The sequence below is a fragment of the Cryptomeria japonica genome, chromosome 5, assembly GCF_030272615.1.
Source record: "Cryptomeria japonica chromosome 5, Sugi_1.0, whole genome shotgun sequence".
NCBI lineage: Eukaryota > Viridiplantae > Streptophyta > Pinopsida > Cupressales > Cupressaceae > Cryptomeria > Cryptomeria japonica.
Genome location: NC_081409.1, coordinates 743,825,280 through 743,839,495, shown reverse-complemented (window position 1 = coordinate 743,839,495; position 14,216 = coordinate 743,825,280). Strand labels below are relative to the sequence as shown.

General features: G+C 35.2%; 1 protein-coding gene across 1 annotated transcript; it reads left to right on the top strand.

Moving 5' to 3' along the window:
* The first annotated feature begins 7,997 nt into the window (after nt 1-7,997).
* Nucleotides 7,998-11,902, top strand: LOC131028734 (ankyrin repeat-containing protein At5g02620). The gene is made up of 3 exons (XM_057959076.2): nt 7,998-8,512; nt 10,306-10,772; nt 11,106-11,902. The coding sequence occupies exons 1-3, from the start codon at nt 8,056-8,058 to the stop codon at nt 11,655-11,657; spliced, it is 1,476 nt and encodes a 491-aa protein (XP_057815059.2). The 5' UTR covers nt 7,998-8,055; the 3' UTR covers nt 11,658-11,902.
* Nucleotides 11,903-14,216: the final 2,314 nt, after the last annotated feature.

The window sequence follows — 14,216 nt, the reverse complement described above, 5'->3', positions numbered from 1 at the left end:
GAATGGATTTGAAATAGTGGTCCATTTCTTATGGGGGGAAAGGGTTTTCTATCATGGATTGGAGGCTAAACTTTGACCCTAAAAAGGAAGAGATTAACTTAGTTCCCTTGTGGATATGCCTTTATAATCTACCTCATGGATACTGGGATACTAAACCTCTTAAGTTGATAGGTAACAAGATTGGAGAGTTTCTAAAAGTGGATGAAGCATTGGAGGTTACCGAATATAGTATGTATGCTAGGATTTGTATACAATGGCAAGCCATACACCCTCTTCCATGATTTGTAGTACTAAAGATGGGTGAAGGAGTCTAGAGGCAACCTATTGAAGTGGAAGACTTGATTGATGTTTGTGCTCTTTGTAAGAAGAAAGAGCACTTAGACACAGAATGTTAGGGTAATACGAAAGGGAAGAATCTTTGTCAAAACAGGCTTCAGGATCTGCTAGTTGTATTGACTGAGAATAAGGGTGGAGTTGTTAATTATGGTATGGAGATTGACACAGATAATGATACCAAGTCTACAGATCCAATTATAGGGGGATAGGAACCCACTGTAAAAGAAGGGAATAGCTCATAGAGATGCAATGTTTCAACAAACAAAGATTTTGAAGACCCGAATGGTATTGATAAAATTAATCCACAGCGATTTGAGCCAAGATTGGATCTCACAAGAGAAGAGGACATCATTAAAAATTCACTAGTGAAGGAAAGGATGCATAGTGAGGTACAAGTAGAGGAGGTACGAAATTCAACACCTCATATTGAAGAGATTCCCTTTGAAGAGAATTTTGGAGACTCACATAAAAAAGTAGGTACAAGTAGTAGTATTCAAAATAGGGGTTTAAACCCTAATGATCATTATACTAAAGAATATCACATCCTTAGTTCTAAGATGGGTTTGGAAGAAGGAGATGAACATGTTGACAAGGCTTTGGAGGATTTAGATGATGGCATCTTTAAAGATATTCAAATATCATCCATAAGAACCTTAAATTTTGTTGATGAGGATAGTAGGGATTTAGAATCACTAGAAAAGGAAGGATTAGACATGCAAGAGTCAGAGGATGAAATCAATAATATTGATAATCTTGGCCTGTTGGAGGAAGTGGGTTTTATAGAAAAAAAGTCTCTGAATCAGACTAGTTCAAAAATCTCCAAACCAAAAATAGGAGAGAAGCACTCCAGAGGTGCTAAATCCACTAGGGAAAGTCTTGAGATGGCAGGGATAGCCAAAGGACAAACCAAACTTAGATCGGGAAAAGCTTATGACTCTTCATGAAGGCAATGAGGTGCCTTTCATGGAATGTCAGGGGCTGCAATGCCCCTGACAAGAGGCAATTGATCAAAAGATGTTTTGATCAGGTATGGTCAGATGTTGTAATGTTAGAAGAAACTAAGTTGAAAGTTGAAGATATACATTCTTTTCAAGTGTGTTTTCATAAATGGGGAGGAGTTTTTTCATAGGCTTGTGGTGCTTCTGGTGGTTTGGGGATTTTGTGGAATGACGATACTATGAATATAGAACCAGTGCGATTGGAGAAGCATTGGCAGTGGGTGCGAGTTTTTTCAAAAGCTCTAAAAAGCAACTTTGACTTATTTAATGTATATGGGCCCATTATTTAATGTAGATAAAAGGAGAACCTAGGAACCACTGAGTACTATTTTAGAAAATTTGGGAGACCATTTTTGTGTATGGGGGGGACTTTAATGTCACTTTATCCCCTATAGAGAAGAAAGGTAGGAACTATCATTTTAGTTAAGTGCAGTAAGATTTCAGTGATTTCACAATGGGTAGTGATCTGGTAGAAATAAAATTTAAAATAGGGGATTTCACATGGACTCATAGGAGAGCTGGTTTTTCCAACGTTGCCGAAAAATTGGACAATTTTTTTCTTGCAGGCAATTGGGTGTCAAAATCGTGGATTACAGAAGCTTCAATACTACTTATTCATGACTCAAATCATTATCCAATATGTTTACTCATTCGAGATGAATTTGCTCCTATGTGATGCCCTTTTAAATTTGAAATGATATGGTTCAGAGCTAAAGGATTTCAGGATTTGATAGAGGATATCTGGTCCAATTCTCTGACTTGGATTGGGAATCATGCTTTTGTCTTTTATAAGAAATTACAATTTTTAAAGGAGTGTTTAAAGAAATGGAATAGGGAGAATTTCAAAAATGGCTTTGCTAAGAAGATGGCTATTGAAAATAGATTGGAAAGTCTACACAACAAAGTAATTCAAGATGGTATGTCTGAATCAAAATTTATGGAAGAAAAAAGTCTCAATCAGGAGTACATGGAAGTGTTGGCGAGGGAAGAAATTTTCTAGAGGCAAAAGTCTAGGGAAACATGGCTCAAAGAGGGAGATAGAAACACTAAGTTTTTTCATAGCTCTATTAAGGTATGAAGATCAAGTAACAAGATTTTTACTATTAAGAATTTGGATGGTGTAATTCTATCTAATCAAAAGGAGATTCAGGAGGTAGTTGTAGGCTTTTTTTAACAGTTGTTGATGGAGGAAAATCCTCAAAGATAGATAGAGGAGAGATTTTTAGATGTTATCTCGGAATGCATCTCAAATGTGCAGATTGATTGTCTAATGGAAAAGGTTACTTTGGACAAAGTGAAGAAGGCTTTGTTTGAACTTGGGAGTGATAAAGCGACTAGATGGCTTCCTAGCTACCTTTTTTCAAAAATTATGGGATTTGTTTTCTATGGATATACTGCAAGTTGTGGAGGAATCTAGAGTTGGTTAATAAGACCTTTATTACCCTAGTTCTCAAAAAGCAATCGATTGCATCCTTTGATGATATTCGGCCAATCTCACTATGCAATACCATTTATAAAATCATATCCAAAGTGATGGCTAACATATTGAAATTGATGCTTAAGTCTATTATCTCAAAGGAGCAGAGTGGCTTTTCACCCAACAGGTCCATTGTTGAAGGTATCATTGTGGCGCATGAGGCCATCCATTCGATTCAGGTTGCAAGAATGGTTAAAATGTTAGTTAAACTTGATATACCAAAAGCTTATGACAAGGTATGCTAGAATTTTCTTTTTGCAACTCTTCAAAAGTTTGGTTTTTGTGATGAATGGATTGCCTAGGTCAAAAGTTGTGTTTGTACCCCAAGGTTCTTTGTCTTGGTAAATGGTAGTCCTCAGGGTTTTTTTGAAGCTTCTGGAGGTTTAAGATAGGGTGATCCTTTATCACCATTCCTGTTCATTATCATGGCGGAAGTCTTTGGCCATTTGATCACAAAGAAACAAGATGAGGGTGTTTGGAAGGGTGTAAAAATTGTGCAGGGGGTAAGGGTTGTCTCTCACCTTCAATTTGTTGATGAAACTCCCTTATTTGGAGAGGAAAATCTAAGAGAAGCAAGGGTTTTGAGATATAATTTGGATAACTATTCTAATGGTTTGGTCAAAAGATAAATTAGCGAAAATCCAAAATTTTCTTTTTAATACCCCTTTGAGGAAGCATCAAGAGATTTCAAGTATTCTGGGGATGCAAGTGGGCAGCTTATTGGGTAAATACTTGGGCATTCATTTGTTTGGAGGAGCAAGTAGGTCTATAGTATGGAAGAATTTAGTTGACTCTTGTATTCAGAGGATGAATGGTTGGAAGAGAAAATGGCTAATAGTGGCGTGTCATATCATGATCTTAAAAATGGTTCTCTATAATCCCACTTTTCTTTATGATGTGTTTACAAAGTCCTCAAAAGGTTGTGAAGGTGATTGAGAATAAAATGAGAAAGTTTTTTTGGAATGGAGCTCAGGAGGAGGATAAAATTTCATTGCTAGCTTGGGAAAAAATATGTAGACCCAAGCAATAGGGGGGTAGGTCTTTGTAATTGGCAGAAAATGAATGAACTATGGGAGAAAAGTTGGTATGGGCTATATACAAAAATCCATAGCAATCATGGGTTCAAATCTTGTGGGCTAAGTATTTGGACCAATCGGATGATTGGAGAATTTTCGCAATTGCAAATCCTCTGTGTGGGTCAGCTATATGGAACTTTATTGTTTCATGCAGGAAGATAATTACTGATCATTTATCATGACAGATGGGTGCTGGCAGGAATGCCCATTTCTAGTTAGATTCATGGGATGATCAACAAGTTTTAAATAGTAATGAGAATGTGATGGTGGTCAGAAGATTAATGGAGGAAGCTTGGGGCACCCAAGTGGGGGACTATTTGAAACCCAGAAGAGTTGATGGGAGGACTAAATGGGGATGGAAATTCATAAGATAAGTATTACAAAACCCTAATTATATTATAATTATGGAAGATATTTTTAAAAACAAAAAAAATCTCATATCTAGTGGAAAAGATGTAGTAAAATGGTGTGGAGAGCAACATGGTAATTATTCGGTCAAGATTGGCTATCAACTTTTAGACAACAAAGAAGAAAGCGAAGAATGGCCAATGGATTTATGCTGGAGGAAAGAATGTCTTCCTAAGGCAGGTGCGTTTGCTTGGCCTGCAATTAGAGGCAGAATTTTAACTAGTGAAAGGAGGAAACGATTAGGGATGGTGGGACCAACGAAATGTGTAATGTGTACAAAGTATGAAGAAGAGGTAGACCACCTTCTTTTGAAGTGTGAATTTTCTTATGCTTGTTGGAGGATGGTACAAGGAAAACTACTGTGGCATGGTCCTTTTCCTAGGACACTAAAGGATGTTTTTTCATGTTGGCCATATAAGGGTAGAAAGTCTATTTTTTCTTTTGTGTAGAAAATTAGTCCATCTATGATAGTGTGGGATATTTGGAAAGAGCGGAACCGAAGAATTTTTCACCTGATAAAGGGGAATCAATAGAGAGGATTATAACCAGAATTGACACATCAATTGAAGAAGTGGTGGGAGTTGTAGCATCTTGGTTAAGTGTGAAGAATGTTATCAAAGGAGGATCCGCATCTTCAAAGTTGTTGGCCAAGAATAAAATTCAGGCCCGCTCATAGGCCTCAGTGGTATGATCTGTCGTATTGCAATCCTCATGAGAAATTAATTGAAAAATGGACTCCATCGAAAGAAGAGTGGATTAAGGAAAACTTTAATGGGGCATCCAAGGGTAATCCGGGTGAGTCTGGTGCAGGGGTGGTGTTTCGAGACTGGAAGGGCAACATTGTTGCATGGAGTGCCAAATTATTGGAAAGGGCCACGAATAATGTAGCTAAGGTGCAAGCAGCATCCTTAGCAGTCGAGTGGGGATTAGAACATAGCTTTAGGAATTTACATCTAGAAGGCGATTCATTGATTATTATCAATGCAATCATTAAGAGGGAAATGCAGGCCTAGATGTTAAACAAGTTTGTTCAAATAATAACTCATGACATGAAGTGTTTTATTGATTTCAAGATCTCCCATGTGTGTAGAGAAGGTAATAGAGAAGTGGATGTATTGTCTAAATGGGCTAGTCTGTTTAATGAAGCACACGAACATCAATTGGAATATATTCATAATCTCTTGATTGATGACACGGATGTAGTTACGGTGCATATGGCAACCCCAAAAAAATTGGAGGATTGGATTTGTAGATGAAGGACGTGGCAATTGGCATGATCCTGAGGTGCAGTTAATGTTGGATTGCGCAGACAGGCTGAAAATATATATTCCAACAAAACATTTATGGAGATGTAGTGTTGAAACACGGTTTTGGTAGCAATGAAGGTCGGTTATCACTAGGTGGATTGAATGCATATCAAATTTGTGTAAGGATTATGTGGGGGATAATTTTATTATTACACCACATCAGTTTTATAGTTCTCATTTGCAGAAGAGTTGGGTCTTCAAATTTGGAGGTGGTGGCATTGTAGAATTGTGACCATGGAAGCGAATTTCACTTTTAAAACATAGAAGAAACTTGTGTCTTTTGTGGGGAAGGCATCAAATAGACATATACAAGGTTTATTCCTTTACAAGGATGAGAGGTTGTTGAAGGCAGTAAAATTAATGTTGAGTGAGGATATTGTGCATATCAGCCATCGATATTGAACCAATATGGAAATCTACTCGCTAATTGTTGCATGAGGGTTAGAATTTGAAGATACAGTTGACAAGGTTCGGCGAGTACTAAAGGAGCTAATTGTAGAAGAGTATTTGGATGGCTTGGAGTATGTTCTTGAATGGGTCATCCCAAGGGTTGGCATTGATATTTCTGAAGGCATGATGGAGCCTAGGAATCTCATACCTTTCATGCATTGGACAGAGGATGAAGTAAAAGAAAGGTGCAAAGCAGAGGTATGTTGCGGATGGGAAGCCTTCAAGACCTTTGCAGGGCTTATGCGGGTGGAGGAAGCTCTTCATGTCGTACACAAGCTAGCAAGGGTGGAGATGGGTCTTGAATTGTGATTGTGGGTGCATACAAAGGAGGTGATATGAATACTGGTCAGGTTCAATGAGGAGAATCAACTTGATAGTTAATGGTTTAGTTTATATTTTCTAGTCAGTTGTCTTGGAGTCTAGGAGGTGATAGGGGTTAGCTTTTCTTTCTCTGTTAAATGTTTGGGTGAAAATGTGTCTGTTAGACTGGTTCATTTTGCTTCTCTAGTTTTGTATTGTTTCATGGTGGCTTTGATGGGATGTGTGTTGTATAAGATTTTTTCATTTTCATACATTGTAAAAACATTTTGTATTACAAAAATATACATAGCTTGACATTTAAATTATAAGTTGCATCCTTCCATATTTAGTTTTTTTTTACATTTCAAAATTAACTCAGTTGTATTCTAAATTATTACTCCCAACAATGTTAGTTTCTTCCAACTTTTTCCTTCCCTCCAATATATCTCTCAAAGCATATCTTACTATTACACTAACTATGTTAACTAATTTATTTATTTTATCTTTTTTTATTTATGCATTGATTGTAATTATATAAAAAGTGAATTAAAAATAAAAAAGAAAAACTAAATCCAAGTTGGCATATATCTTATAGAAAAGAGTAAGATAAAATATTTTAATAGGAATAAATAAATCTTCTTAATCAATCTAATTATATAAAAAAGTGAACTAAAAATTTAGAAAAAACTAAATCTAAGTTGGCTACTATTCCCATATCTTATAGAAAAGAGTAAGATAAAATATTTTAATAGGAATAAAAAAATCTTCTTAATCAATCAAATTAGGCTCACTAATGATAGTGAAATAATTGAAAAAATACCCATTTTTTAAAACACAATTAATAATATAAGACCAAATTTTAAAATGATAGGACTTGACTCTTTAAAATACAATTAGTAATTTACTATTAAAATATCACACAATTTATATAGACTTGACTTTTAACTCTGACCCGTGAATAAAATAGGAAGTACAAATTGAAAGGTCGCTCGAATGTTTGATGGGAATATGCAGCCTACAAAACAGTGGTTAGGTATATGTTTGACTACGTCTCTCTGCTTACACCCCAATAACAAATATCAACTGTGGTTAGGTATATGTGCCACCACATCATTGTACAAAATATGCAGGAACACATTATTATATTGTATGTTTGTAATTTATATTTTACCCTGTAACATTGAGAATATGTTGACCGATTGGCCGACTCACAGAAAGAGACTCCTTTTAACTTATTAGGAGTCCCTTCTTTGTTTCTGCTTTTTGGTAATCAGATGAAGTTAAACAAAGGTAAAATATTTTTTATGTTACTGTGAGATACTGATTTGTCGCATTTTGATGGGCGGGAAAGTAAATGACATCCTTTGGCTTAAAATTATCTACGGACTTTCTGATCAATTCATTTCAAAAACAGAAGACACTATCTTTACTGAGCGTAGAAATGGTAGATACCTAAATCTGCCAAATGAAAGATGGAATAATCTTTTGAACAAAACCCGTACAATAGTCAATTCAAAATTATACAGTTAAATTTAAATAATTTTTCACAATTGTCTCATTTTGATGGCGTGAAAGTAAATGACTTCCTGTGGCTTAAACTTATTAACAAGGCTAGGCTTCCCCGTCCGTATCATATACAAGCAGTATAAAATGTAGCAGGGGAAAGAGGGGAAGCATTAGAAAAGGAAACCCTAATCACAAAAATGCTTCGTGATCTCTTCGTTGCTACCAGAAAGGGCGATCTCAAAGTCCTGCAAGATATATATGGACAGAACCAGCGGCATGTGACCAGGGGACTTACTTTTGAAGGAAATAGTGCTCTGCACATCGCTACAAGAGAAGGGCATCTCGATGTTGTTAAATGGCTAGTTAGTGTGAAGCCCTGCTTGGCTGCAGCTCGTAATTCTGATAAGAATACGGCGCTGCATGAAGCTGCTAAGAAGGGTAAGCCTGAGGTTGTGAAAACTCTGCTTAAGTTTAACAAGTATGCTGTGTACAGGCGCAATCAGTTTGGAGAGACTGCCCTGATAATAGCTTCAGAGCACAGTCATGTGGAAGCAGCGGAGCTTTTGCTAGCAGCCACGCCATTGTTTCTGGTTTTCTGGCCAAGGGAGGACCGTCAGACATGCCTCAATACTGCAGCTTATGCAGGACATCTAGGTATGCTCTCACGCATACATTGATATTGCTTTTCTAAAAATAAATCAGCACTTAAATGGAATAAATCCAGAGAGTATCAGAAGCCATGATCTTAATTATGGGTAGAGGCAGAGTTAACTGAAACTAGGATTCGGTCAGGGATTACATATAAACCGGTAACTGCCATTCAAATTCCTCCATAATATTCTTTCTCCCATTCGATTTATAGTTGGTGAATCAAATGGGTGTATTGGTACTGGTAGTACTCTTTCTGCCATTTGATTTACAGTGTGGGGAATCATTTGGATGTATTGGTAGCTAGCACAGTTTAGGTAGTTTGAAGAAAGGGTTTAAGGAGACAGAAACAGTGTACAGAGGTTAGTTACAGGGATCCAAGTCATATTGATTTTTTTTATATAACTTAACATAATGATAAAGTAGTTTTTAAATTCAATCGTGTAAGACTTGTTTAATATCATTTCAAATCACATTCTATTCATGTTACACACTCCAAAAACTACTTACACCTAAAAATTGTTTTATTAATGTTAGACACTATTGTTCTATTAATGTTAGACACTTGAGTCCAGGAACCACTTACACCTAAAAATTGACTTGCTAGACCAAGTCTTTATGATTATTTTCCAGCCTGTTAAATGCTGTTCACCTGTTTACCAAGATTCTCGGCTATTTGTTTGAATGTTCATACCAAATGTTATATAACTTTTTCATTTGTTTGGCTAATTCTTCATGATTGTTTTCAGCCACTTAATCTAATCCTAAAAATTGTCGTTTGCCTACCTGCTTATTAAAATCCCTGTGCCGTTGGAAGGCATGGAGCAGTTCAATTGTATTTTTTTGAACAAGTATCCTAAAAAATTAAATTTGAATATATCGAACAGCTTAATTCATTTGAATTTTATATTTTTATTGAAAAAAAAACAATTGCAACAAAAAGCTGCAAACCAACAACAAAAATTAGCAAAGAGCTGCAAAGCAACAAAAAAATTACTAAAGGGCGGTCCGCAGCAGCAACAGAACAGCAGCTGCAGGTAGCAAAAATCAGAAGGAAAATGATAGGCAATTGCAACAACCGCCTACTGAAACAATTAGGAAAAACTATCAGCAACCTGTAGCAACAAACAAAGAAACAGTACACTGAATCGAGCTTTCACTTGAGGTAGCACAAAGAACATCAGCCCCTAAATACACCCCAAAACATTGTTTTGATCTGGAGCATTCCTATTAGTTGAACACAACATCATTCTCCAATCTGTAATTTTTCCAAATCAATCCCCCAACATAATCAGGTTAATTTTCCAAATCAACAATCTCTAGCATAATCGATCATATCCTCGTGATGAGGAATGTCTTTCTCCATAAACATATGCACTATTGTCATCATGCCAGCAATCTGAACTCCCTTCGGAATTGGATTTCTGCTTTTATCTTGAAATTTCTTAATTTGTACTTGAATGTTTTGTAATATTCCAATACAATCTGAATTTAACCTAGGAAAATTCTGTAGAATGTAAAAATGAGAAAAAATAACCCGACATCTAAACTTCCAGATGAAGTTAATAATTTATCTAAAAGACCAAAAGAGTGCAGTTTCCAAAGAGTCTCAGTATCTTTAAAGACCTCAAGGAAAAACATTTGTTTTTAAAATTCAATTTTTAATGACATGTGGGATCCCCCTAATTTTAATTGGGTGTGCTAGCAGCTCACACATTTGTGTCTTTGTTGATTTATTACTTTGTTTTGCTCTAAAATCTAAATATATATAAAACTAAATGTCTAATTCCTGCTTGCAGATGTAGTAAAGCTAATACTTGGTGAGTCTAGATTCTGCTTAAATATCATGCCTTTCATGCTGCTGATAGGGGATGAAAAGGGTGTCACCCCATTGCATGCAGCTGTTCATGGTGGACATAAGGAGATTGTCAAAGAGATATTAAGACCTGAGTTGAATGATTGGCATAAGAGCTTAATGACAAAGAAGGATAAATTTGGACGGTGTGCAATCCATATAGCAGCCATGAAGGGCCATGGAGATATTATAGATTTATTCATGACATCAATGCCAGATTGTATTGAGATACGAAGCACCTGCCTTAAAACTGTTGTGCACTTTGCTGTGGAATATGACCAACTATCTGTGTTCAAGAAGTTACTATTTGAAAATGAGGGCGAAACTAACGCCAAACTGGTGAGCTATGACTATGACATTTGGGGCAATACAGCCTTGCATTTGGCCGCCATGAATGGAGTGGATCCCCTGGTTAGCTATTTCTAACTCAAATACTCCTCATTCTTTTCTATCAATTTTCTCCATAATTTCATTGCTTTTGGTAAATGTCTGTCAATTTAGAATTCTGGATTGTGGAAATCTTAAAATCTAATATCTGTAACTTATTGTGTATTTTTTAATCTAATAAAGAGTAACAATTTTCCAAAAAAATTATAATTTAGGTTAAATATTTTAAAAATTAACATAATATGTTTAATCTTGATCTTTTAAAAAGAATATGTTATTTGTGCCTATTAATAATTTTATTGTATTTATGAGATGTGTATGAGAATATAAATTGGTTATTTTTTTTCAATGTTGCAGCTTGTAGACTACTTGTTGTCATTTCCTGGAGTAAAAGCAGATCTTGTCAACAATAAAGGTTTAAGCCCATTGGACATAGCATTACATGCAGTATCTCAAGATAAGCCAAACTTTGGTAATATTGTTCAACGTTTGAAAGATCATGGTGCTACACAAAGTTTAGTCTGCCATTGTAGATCAGAATCACCTCCTTGGAAGTCACAACAAACAACTAATAAAACTGGCATTGAGAGCAAAATATTGGATGTAGACACACTTGTGGCATCACTCATTGCCACAGTGACATTTGCAGCTGTATTCCAAATACCTGGTGGAACTGATAAGGAAAGTGGTCTTGCCAGTATGTCATTAGAAACAGTTTTTCATGTATTCTTATTCTCAGATTGTCTTGCCTTCTTTGCATCCATGACAGTAGTGATTGCATGGATTTTTCGAGAAAGATTGCAGACAAAACTTGTTGCAGATCGGTCAGCACTAGCCAAATTATCAATGGTAAGCTTCGGGATAGCAATAGTCTCTACATGTCATGGCTATTTACAGGTGAGATTGTGATAACATTTTTGGCACCATTACTTGCACTTGTGTTCTTATCATTGTCATGGCTATTTGAATATAACTTTCGTGCAACAAATGAGAGACAAGCAAGACTCAAGTGGGAACTTAAACGGGTCGTCATTTCTACACTCCCTGTGACTACAATTGTACTTGTTATCATTTTTGTTTATATCACTATATGATTAAATGCTTTCTATATAGAAGAAGCATGCACAATAGCATAATCTTTGATTTTTTAACAATACTTTGTTCCACTTTCTGTTATTTTGGATTGTATGAAGCGAAATCCTTTCAAGGGTCTACAATTGTTTTAAATATTGTGTTGCAACTTATAAATTAAGTATATTTAATGAAAATAATAGAGCTTATTAAAAGTTATTTGTAATATAATTTTAAATCATTTTTAGATATCTTGTTTTGGCATAGAATCACACATGGTATTATTATGGAAAGATTCAAATTGAATTACATTTTTGTAACATAATACTTACATTTTGATGATTAAGTTATATATTAAGTTTATAATAATTGTATTAAAGAAAAATATTTTATTAATTTACAACAAAATATATATAATATTTATATGAAAAAAACATGTATGCGTAAATATAAATACTTACTCTTTAAGATGGAAGGACCTTTAAGTAAAGCATATTTGTATTTTTCACAAAATTAATCATGGTTGTTGAGCAATCGGATTGATTGCTAACCATTTTTATTACTAAAAATTGGTTGTAGTTGACTTGGTGCCTACACATGATTTTCTATTTTCTAAAAAAATAGACATACATGATTGTTACATATAAATTTTGAACATTGATCCCAATCAAAGACCTATGCATTGAATAGGACAATAAATTTGACAAAACAAAAGGATTAGAAAACAAGTATTTAGTGTTCAATCCTTATTTGAACAAGCTAAACTCAAATAATAAGCAAGATCAATGATGAGGATGATGTGATCAAAGATGGTGCTAAGGAAAAGAAAGATGAATATGATGGTCATGATTATGGTTGTGAGTGTAACCATGATAATGAGGGACACATCGATGCAAAAGGGTCAAATTCAAGTGTCACTAATGGAAGATATAGTTTCTACATCTACCTCAACAGATGGATAAGAGATCCCAAAATTATTTATATCAAGGGAAAAGTTAGTTGTGTATTCTTAACAACAATTTCATTTTAAGGGACTTTAGCACAAGTGTGAAGTACACCAATAAATTTGGATAAGCTAGGAAACATTGGAATGATTTATTATCTTATGGGACTATGGTGGTATGAAGAATGTCAATGAGCATGTGCATGATGATACTATGATGTACATTGAGCATCTCGATTATCCCACAAAAGTCACCATGGTAAGGCATGGAATTCATGGCTTTAGAACTCATAGGGAAGGCACACACATACAAGTAGACTAACAACAAATGGTGTTGGATGTAGACTTCCTAAGATGATGGGTAGGAGAGACCAACCCATGGAGTTGGATTAGAAGATAGATCATGGATAATATAATATGAATAATGGATAATAAGAATATTATATAATAAGAATCCACCTAATAATGAGAAAAATTAAGTTTAAGTACGAGGACATTTTAATGGAAACTTTTATGTGTCTACATTTTGCCCCTATTTGAGATAATGCATCTTGTCGCGTTGTTTCAAAGAAAATGATCAACTGATATATGCCCCAGAGATATCCTGGTAAGGGTGATGATTGATTGGTTATGCCCCCTTGAGAGATTGATCGAACATATTGATGGAGATTGATCTCGTGATAGATTACAAAAAGGAGATTGGATAATTGATAGTACGCAAGTGATTATGTTGAGAGGCGTAACTGAACAATTAATGGAAATGATCAATATAGCCAAGTTGATAAGCTGATTAAGATGATTGAGCTGATTAAGATGATAGGGATTAATGCTAGTGCATGATAAGGTGATCCAATGATTGACTTGATTGATTAATCCAGGGGCGTTGAGATTGAGAAAACCAAGTTGATTGATTTGATAAAGAAATTGACTAAGAGACATGCATTAGTTGGATAAATTGTTTGATTGATCTTGCTGCAATGAGAAGAATAAAGAAGATGAAAGAGAGAAATGAAAGGGGTGATGAAGGAGAAAAGTGATGAGAAATAAGAATGAGTGATGAGAAAGAGGATATGAAAAGTGATGAGAATTATTGTGCTTTTTAAGTGCTTATATCATCATCGATCTTATTTATGGCAATAGGATAAAACTCATCTAGATATGAACAAGACCCAAATGAATCATCATACCAATTACATGAAAGAAAACACATCAGACAGTCAAGGAATGCCCCAGCTCACATGAGACCCATATGTCCTCAATTATCTTAGACAATCATGTCCTAAGATGAGTCACCATATTACTAAGGAACAATCCACAAGCAGCAAATAGGTGTAGATGCCCCATCCTTGTCTTTCTAGTCAGAGACATCCTGGAGATAGAATCTCAAGTCAGAGACATCCTAGAAAAGCTAAAAGACATGTCACCAAAAAGAAAATAAAAAATAATCAAAGATA